Raw genomic sequence first — 9,824 nt, 5'->3', positions numbered from 1 at the left:
AAAATTCCTATTTGTATGTTGCCCTTATTTTTATCATTTTTTCATCATCCCTTTATAATAATTATTTGGTTTTTGTTTTAATGTTTTGAAAATGTTTGTTTTTTATAACATTTTTTATCATTGTCCCCCATTATGATAGTTAAATCATATTTATCATTTTTATTACATTCTATTATTTTACCTCTTTTTTTTATCATTATTAAAATTCTTTTGTTTTAATATTTTTTGTCATCAGCCATCAATTATTATATTTCCATAACTTATTTCCCATTGCAGTTTTGTTGGGTTAGGATTTTTTTTTTTTTTTTGTTTTATTAACTTTTATTTGAGACTGTAAGTGTAACAACCTGGTTTTCTTTAATTTTTTTTCCTAACCAGAAACAGATCTAACTTTATAAAGAAAGACGGGCTAAAAATGCCCCAACTTTGTCCTTTCTCTCCTCCTCTCCTGTACCCTCTTCTCTCCCCTTCCCCCTCCCTCCCCCTTCTTCCCCCTCCTATTTCTCCTTACCCTCCCCTTCCCTCTCCCGTCCCCCCAATCCTCCCCTCCCTCCCCCTTCCCTCCTCCACCCTCCCTCCCTCCCTCCCCTTTCCCCCTCCCTCTTCTCCCCCCCCTTTTCCCTCCCTCCCCCTTTTTTTTTTTTTTGGGACTTTTTAAGAAAAAGAAACAAGGTCTATTTTTTTCCTCAGTAATTTTTAAGGATGAATTTTTCATACTTTAAAAAAACCACTTATTTTATGTTTATTTTTTAGTTTTTTTTTTAAAATTTTTTACATAAAAGTGGTTAAGGGGCCAGCCCAAGGGGGAAACAGTGGTAGGAGGACTTTTCTAAAATTGGTTGAAAAAGTTTTTCTAATATATTATAAATAGTTATTTTTTATTGTAATGTTTAATAAATTTTTTTAAACTTTTCACTAAAATAATAACAAAAGAAATTTCCCAAGGGGGGTAAACGGGGAAGGGGACTAATACTGTTTACAAACCCGTTTGGAAATTATTTTTCTTTATCTTTTTGATGTTTAAAGATATTTCTTTAAATTTAATTTTCTATAAATTTCCTTTTGGGTATGTAATGTGCAGTCAAGTTTAAAAAAAAAAAAAATTTTTATTTAAACAGGTTTTTGTTATTTTTCCACCAAGGGGGGGGGGGGGGGGGAAATTTTTGGGGGGGGGGGGGAAAAAGAAAGGGAGGAACCCCCCCCAAAACAGAAAGAAAACCAGGAAAAAAAGAAAACACAAACACACAAACACACACACAACACACACCACACACACACCAAAATATAATATATTATATATATTATAATATATATTTTAAATATATATATATATTTTTTTTTTTTGTGTGTGTGTTTTGGTGTTGGGGGTTTGGGTGTATTTTACATAGATATATATGTACAATATACTAATTATTATATACTAAATACATAAAATTTATATGTGTATATTTATATATACATACAGAGAAGAAGTTATGTATAGATATATTAAATATATTTTACAATATATATTTATATCTGATGTATTTTAATATATATTTTTACAATAATACACATTTTGGGGGAAAAAAAAAAGACACACACACCCCAACACACACACACACAACACCCAAAAAACACACACACACACACCCCACACACACACACACACACACACACACACACACACACACAATCTCAAGCTAAAGTATTTAAAATTTTTATGTCGTGTCCTAAAAGATGGAACACCGAAAGTAAATTATTTAGAGATAAGGACATCTGTACTCGGTTTTGAAATTCATTTGGTTTCTAGGATTTTGGGTTTGACTTTGGTTAAGGGAAAAAAATTATGAAAAAAGTGATAACGGGGGTGTTTTATTTCAAGTAATTGTTAGTATTTTGGGGAATGAATTACAGAGGGAAGATATAAAGTTAAAAGGGAAAAAAATAAAAATTTTCTCCCTTTTTTATCCCTTTTTTTTTCCCCCCTTCCTCTCTCTTTCTCTCCCTCCCTCATCTCTCTCCTCTTTTCTCCCCCTTCTCTTCCCCTCTCTCTCTTCCCCCTCGTCTCTTCTCTTCCTCCCTTGTCTCTCTCTCTCTCTTTTTCCCCTTTTTTTTCACAACACTCCTCACTACATTCTCCCCCTCCTTCCTTTCTCTTCCCCCTTTCCCTTTTCCCTTTTCCCCTTCTCTTCCTCTCCCCTTTGTTAATGCGGGTATTACTCTTCCTTCTCTCTTTCCCCTTTTTTCTCTCTCCTTTCCTTTTCTCTCTCTTTTCCTCTTCTTCTCTTTCCCTTTTCCTCTCTGTGTTAATGCAGGATATATTTGTTTTAGACTCGCACAGCCATACATTGGCTTTTAAAAAAAGAAAAGCCCCAAAAAAGTATCAAAAGCATTTTTGGTTTTTAGTTTTGTTTTAAAAAACAGGTTTCCATTTGTAAAGGGAAAAATCAAGGGAGCATATATATATAAAATTATATATTATATATATATATATATATAATATATATTAATATATAAAATATTTTAAAGAGGTGAAATGGGTCAATAAATATTGTTTTTTAGTGTGGGAATAATTATTATATTTTAGTAATTTTTAAATATATTATAGCTTTTTTATTATATAATTTAAAATATATATTATATATATATATTATTTTAATTATGATATATATATATATAAAAAAAATATAAATATATAATATTATATATATAATAATATAATATATTTAAAATATTATATATTATATATATATATTATATATATAAAATATTTTTATATAATTTTTTTTATTATATATATATATTTATATTTATTTAATATGTTTTATTTCAAAAAATTTAAAAACACACACACACACACACACACAACAATAGGGGAATAGAAGAAGTTGCTAATTGAGTACCTTTTTTTTAATATATATATATAGTATATATATATATATATATAATATATAAAATTATATAAAATAATATATATATATTTTATAAAATATAAAATATATATACATATTTAAAAATTATATATGTATATATTAAGGTGGTTTATTTTATACTTTTAATTTACTATATACATAACTTTTATGATATTCTTCACATTGGGGCATATATGTGTATAAAATTTTATAATTTTTTTTTTTTTTAAAAATTTTATTTTTTTATATATAAATTAATAATATATATATAATTTTATTTATATATATGACAAATATGATATATTGTTGTTGCTGATTTTGATGAAAATACTCACAAAATCATCCAAATATCCTATTATATTATATTTTTTTTTTTATTGTTATTACCCATACAAAAATCACATTCATTTTGGGTATTTTTTAAACCCCCTCTCTTCATATGTGTATATGTATGTACAATGACTCTCAAATTTGAACTTTTTTTACTATTTTACTGTAATATAAGAAAGAAACAAAGGAAAAAAATATTATTTTACACCAGTGGGTCTTTGTCTCTGTGCGAAACATGTATTAACATGAAAAGGATGACCTGGGCATGTGTTAACATGAAGGGACCTGGGCAAACATGACGCAACTGGCTGTGAGCGGAGGAACAAGCCAAGGGGGAGACGGAGTTGGGTGCTGCTCCTGTGAAGACCTCGTGTGTGCCATTGTGACCTGATAAACTTTGTGTTGCCCTGTTATAAGCTGGATCGTGCAGTGTAACATGCTGGTTTCCCCCTGTATTGTGCCTATAGAAAAGTGTACGGGTAAATAACTTGTGTAAATAAAGGAAAGACTGTCATCGTGTGTTTATTTCCTGCCCTGCCTCGCCACGTGGCATTTCCCCTCGTGGTGTTCTGGGACGCTGTGGTGCTTGGTGCCTCTTGGAGCTGTTCAGTGTTCACGACCCTGTGTATAGCATGCCGTCTGCCTAGCCTTCCTTGTGTTGGTGGCAGAGAGACGAGGCAGTCGGCGTAACAATATCATAAAATCAATTTTCTATTTCCATTCCTCTTCTGTTTTTTAACCCCCGCAATCCCTTGCCCGTTGTTGTCGTGGGGGGGGGGGGCCTTTAGGAGACGGAGACTGGGACCCAATGATGGGGAACTCCCCAACCTTGGGACTCAGCCCTCGACTCAACTAATTTTGCATGGTCTTTTTTTTCCTGTCCACTTTTCGTTTCTGTCTCTTCACCAAACCCTTCTGCTATCCACCTCCTAAGGTGTGAGAGCCGTGCTGAAAGGATGAAAGGCTGACTTTGTGCCAGTCCTGAACGGCCTGAGGGAGCCATGGGCACGGTATTCCCCTGATTTAGTTACCTAGCCCTTACCCCTCAAGGGGACCCTGAGGGGTGGACTGTTTTATCCCCAACATAACCCAGGCTTACCATGGCCAGTAATGAAAACATATCCCCACTATTAGGGGCAATGAGGCTTTCCCCCTTATCAAATAGCGTCAACGATGTAAACCCACCCGATTCCCTGACCCCAGGCTCTCCTTTGACCACGGCTCCGAACACTGCAATAACTACCCTCTCATCAATGCCTACTAGTACAGTAGCCAACAATCAACCCTTAAGGAACATTTCCACTCTCCCAGCATGCTCAACTTCAACACCTCTATCCCCACAACCTCCAACATCAACCACCCCATCCTCCCTTATTAATACCTTACAGCCTTATTGCCCACCTCTCCATAACACTACCTCCCTCAACACTACTACATCTTCGTCACGCCCCCGCCCTTCTACTACCCCTATCTCTACAACAATCTTGAATACTCTCTTAAGCGCAGCCAAATGGGACCGATTTTTTGTGATCCCTCCCACAACTCCCTACTCTGACAACACCCTTCTCTTCCAACAATGTCTCCAAAAACAAGTAGGTAAAGTCTCTTTCCGTAGCCGACCCGACCGCTCCCGTCTTGTCACAGTAACATCCGAAAACCAAGCTATAGCATTAACAAAACTAACAGACCTATATGGTAACCCCATCCTTGCAGAACCCCATCCAACCCTCAATACTTGCACCGGAACAGTTTCAATCTCCCCAGCAAATTGCCCAATCTATGACAAAGATTGGTCAGATTGTGGAGAAGACCTACTTGCCTGTCTCACAGACTATGATGCAACATCAGTACAATGCTACTCCATTCCCCCCAGAGGTCATTGAAAGAAACCCACTAATATAGCCAAAATTACCTTCCGTAGACATGACCTTCCCCTTATCGTCTACATAGGAGGAGAATCCCTCCCTGTTCGTCCATACCAACCCCCTCCACGTCAGTGCCAAAATTGTTGGCGTCTAGGACACCCAGCCAAACATTGCTGTCCCACAGCCATATGTCCACTATGTGCCCAACCTGGCCATACCCGATCTAACTGCTCTGCACAATCACGCACATGTGCCAACTGTGGCGGCCCCCATAATGTATTTTATAGGGGCTGTTCCACCTGCAAATTTGAATCTGAGGTAGAAACTCTCAGATTCAAACTTGGACTCACACTACGTGAAGCCAGACAGGAAGCACGTCGACGTGGTTTCTCTCTTACTCCTTACTCCAGTAATACTGCTCATTCTACCAATTCTCCTAAACCCACCCCCCCTACATCTAACTCCCCCTCTTCTACCTCCTACCTTCCCCAGTCAAACTCTTTTGCCATCCTAAACCCTGACACTCCAATCTCTACTACAGATACTCCAATCACCACTACAACCCAACACCTTCCCCTCTCCCTCCTCGCACTACCCGTAACAGACAGAACAAACGTTCCACCCCCTCTTCCCCTACCACACAATCACCTCCACCTTCCTTTGCCCCTACGCTTGAGACACCAGTCCTCTCTTCCCCCCCTCACAAGAAATCCTTTATCCCCCAAAACTCCCCAACCAACTCCTCAGAAGAAACTATTGAAAATATTCAAGATTACCTCATGAAAACTGACACTCAACCTCCAAATCTTACAACTCCTGCTCCTTCCACACTCCAAGTAACTGCTGATATCCATCCTCCTCCTAATGATATCCCCCCTACACCCTATCCTCCTAACCCCTCCCAACACAGCCATCCCCCCCGAACCCGAACCCAACTCCGCCCACATTAACCCTCCCACCATCCTCTTTATCCCTTCCAGTCCCTCCTGGATACACACGTGAATCCCTTATGTCACAAGTATCCCCTTCCACAGACCCTCCATCTCCTAATACCCCTCCTAGTAGAACACCAACTCCCACACCTCTCCCATCTCAGACCTCTCGGTCCTTATCCCACCCTCTAGCTGCTTCCCCTCAAAATCTCCAACACGTACTACAATCTATATCACTAAAGTATAACTATCCTTCATTGGAATATTCGCGGTTTCCGCTCCCACAGACCTGACCTTCGTCATATCCTTTCCTCTTATAACCCATCTATTGTATGCCTTCAAGAGACCTTTCTTACACATCCTCCAATACCAATCCCCAATTATCATTTGTCTCTTCCCCACATTCCCTTTATGTCTTGTCCATACTTACCTCTGCTTTCCCCCACCTATCCCCCCTTCACCGACCTCCCAACCTATCAGACATCCTTACAGAATCCCACACTTTCTGCTTCAACAACCTATTCTCTTTCCTCAAACGCATACATATTCTTCATCTAATCTAACTCCTTACCACACCCAACCCTAACCCTTTCACTCACCAATTCCTTTGCCTAGCTTAGACAACTAATCACTAACTCAACCACCCTTCCCTAACATTAACTATAGTGCTACATGACCTTAGATGTCTAGCACATTTATCTTGCTTTTAACCATTAACCATTAACCATTCTGTTTTTTAAAAAGTCTTATTTCTTTCGCGATTACTTATATCATTTGCTTGATTAATTATTAATATGAATTACATTAGCATCGCTATCATTATTTTTATAAATTTTATGGTAAATTAAGTCTTCTTAGTATTGACATGGACTCTTTTTCTGTTATAAGATAGTAGCTCATAATTACCCACACCTTTTTTTTATATTATCATTACTATTATCAATTTTAACCATATATATATGTGTGTGTGTGTGTGTGTGTGTGTGTGTGTGTGTGTGTGTGTGTGTGTGTGTGTGTGTGTGTGTGTGTGTGTGTGTGTGTATACTGTGCATATATTTATATTGATATATATATACATATATATACATACATATACATACATATACATACATATACATACATATACATATACATTTACACACACACACACACACACACCACACACACACACACACACACACACACACACACACTACATATATATATATATATATATATATATATATATATATATATATATATATATATATATATATATATCGTGCTTGTGTGACAGATGAATTGGTATGTAAAATAGACACATGTGTTTATAATTACACACATGTGTATTTTAGCTATCAAAACTGCTTAAATTGGTCTTATTGTTAATGTCAGCATTAGTAAAAAAAAAAAAAAAAAAAAAAAAAAAAAAAAAAAAAAAAAAAAAAAAAAAAAAAATATTAATCAGGATTTCCATCACTGATTTTTATTGCTTTTCTGCTATTTTATTGCTTCTCTGCATCACATTGTTACCACTTCTAGCATTTGTTGTAAATTTACTCATTTTGATATTTTATATATAATTATGTATGATGAATTGTGTATTTTAATCATTAGCTGTGTTTGAACCATATCCATGTTGACAAATGTAGAAAAGGTAAGAATGAGAATGAATATCTTCATGGGTATTTGACAATTAGATATTATATGATATGTATTTATTTTTCTATCTATGTATTTATTTTTATATGTATTTATTTATTTGTGTATTTATTTTTATTAGATATGTATTTTCTGTTAGATATTTCTCACGGAGATATGATTGAAAATGGTCAGATCCATCTCCTGTATTGTGAAGATATTCATTCTCACTCATACCTTTTCTACATTAGCCATGTAGTTATACATTCTGTTATCTTCGTTCTATTTACCATTCATAGGACGATGATGAGTATTCTCCCTGACCGGATTCCCTTGGCTCAGCTCTCAGATGAGGAAATGTTGGGCACAGGAGTCTGTATCAAGAGAGAACTCGACGAAGGTGTCACCGAAGACATGTATTTAGAAATTAAGGAAGAACCGTATGATTATGCAGATGAAGCAAAATATAAAGTGAGTGAAGTAAAAGTGAAAGAAGAATTTCTTTTCTTCAAGGATCTTCAAGACCTCAGGCAGGATGCAAATGAAAAAGGCTCATGTGATTTTACTGAGGATTGCAACGATATTTCATCAGGAGGACCATTAGTGGCTGAGGATTGTGGGAACAGGTGCTCGTCAGATTGGGATGAGGCACCACTTAAGGAAACTTATGAGGAGGTTACACATGGAAAAGTGGATAGGAAATTGAAGTGTTTTTCATGTGAAGTGTGTGGCAAGACGTTCGATAATAAGACATACATAAAGATTCATATGAGAGTACACACAAAGGAGAAGCCATACGGCTGTGAATTTTGCAACAAAGCTTTCTCAAGGAAGAGTGACCAAGTGAAGCACAAAAGAGTACATACAAAGGAGAGGCCATACAGCTGTGAAATTTGCAAGCAAGCCTTCTCACAGAAAAAGAGTTTAGTAAAGCACATGAGAGTACATACAAAGGAGAAGCCATACATCTGTGAGATCTGTAATAGGGCTTTTGCTCATACTAGTTCAAGAGTGATACACATGAGAGTACATACTAAGGAGAAACCATACAGCTGTAATATTTGCAACAAGTCCTTCACTGTGAAATGTAGTCTTGTAAAGCACATGAGAGTACATACAAAGGAGAAGCCATATACCTGTGAGATTTGCAATAAAGCCTTCTCTTTAAAATATGTTCTAGCACAACACAAGAAAGTACACACAAAGAAACAATGTAGCTGAGGTTTCTCTCAAGAAAAATTGATTTAGTGATTTAGTGATTTACGTAAGGTTTCCCTCACACAAAATGATTTAGCGATAGTGTGCAGGCATGCAGAGTAGAACCCATATAGGTTTTTTAGCCATATAGATATCCTCGGATTTTCGTATTCCTGTTTTCCCTCTGGAAAGAAGAATACCAAGTGTACAAAAAGGGTTTCACATATAACAAATATTTTAGTTTCCATTGACTTTTTATCCATATGCATATTCTGTTGTCACTGACCAGGGCTTTCCCAAAATACGCTGCTAATGTTCATAGCATTCAAAAGGCTGCGATTTTTCCCCCAGTATAGCCACTGATATGGAGGTCATTGGCCATTTCATACAGGGAGAGTTTGTAATCTTTAGCATAAATTGTTATTACAAATATGGGTGGAAATTTCATGCATTTACATGATAGTGTATAAAATGTTTTATATTAACAGGTAAGGGGACTCAAGAAAAGAAAAAATATTTTGTATGTTTGTTTATAAGATTTGTAAGTAAAGGTGTTTCTTTAGACGTATTTCAAATTCATGTTTACTTTTGTGGTCTAGAATGTAGTTGCTGAATGACAGGTAATTTTTTTAAATGTATTTACTCATATTAGGGGTTTTTTGACTTTGGAGGGATGAATATCTTCCAAATCATAATGACAGTTATGTTGTAGACATATTTATGTATATATATGTATATAAATGTGTGTAATATACACAATATAAATTTTGTATCATTTATGTATTACCTATATATATTAATATTCTTTATATATATACATATATTGTGTATATCATATATATATGGTATAGACATATATACATATAATGTTTATTTCATGTACACATATATATATATATATATATATATATATATATATATATATTATATATATATATATATATATATTATATATAATACCATATATATGTATGTATAAAATATTA

At 35.3% G+C, this 9,824-nt stretch overlaps 1 protein-coding gene across 1 annotated transcript; it reads left to right on the top strand.

Moving 5' to 3' along the window:
- The first annotated feature begins 7,712 nt into the window (after positions 1-7,712).
- LOC119571218 (zinc finger protein 189-like) lies at positions 7,713-8,953 on the top strand. The gene has a single exon (XM_037918628.1). The coding sequence runs from the start codon at positions 7,786-7,788 to the stop codon at positions 8,860-8,862; it is 1,077 nt and encodes a 358-aa protein (XP_037774556.1). The 5' UTR covers positions 7,713-7,785; the 3' UTR covers positions 8,863-8,953.
- The last annotated feature ends 871 nt before the right edge of the window (positions 8,954-9,824 follow it).

Source organism: Penaeus monodon, unplaced genomic scaffold, assembly GCF_015228065.2.
Source record: "Penaeus monodon isolate SGIC_2016 unplaced genomic scaffold, NSTDA_Pmon_1 PmonScaffold_553, whole genome shotgun sequence".
NCBI classification, from domain to species: domain Eukaryota; kingdom Metazoa; phylum Arthropoda; class Malacostraca; order Decapoda; family Penaeidae; genus Penaeus; species Penaeus monodon.
This window is presented reverse-complemented; position numbering and strand designations above follow the sequence as displayed.

What these genes read in the sequence shown, in the direction of transcription:
- LOC119571218 (XM_037918628.1), top strand. Translation starts at nt 7,786, where the DNA reads ATGTATTTTCTGTTAGATATTTCTCACGGAGATATGATTGAAAATGGT.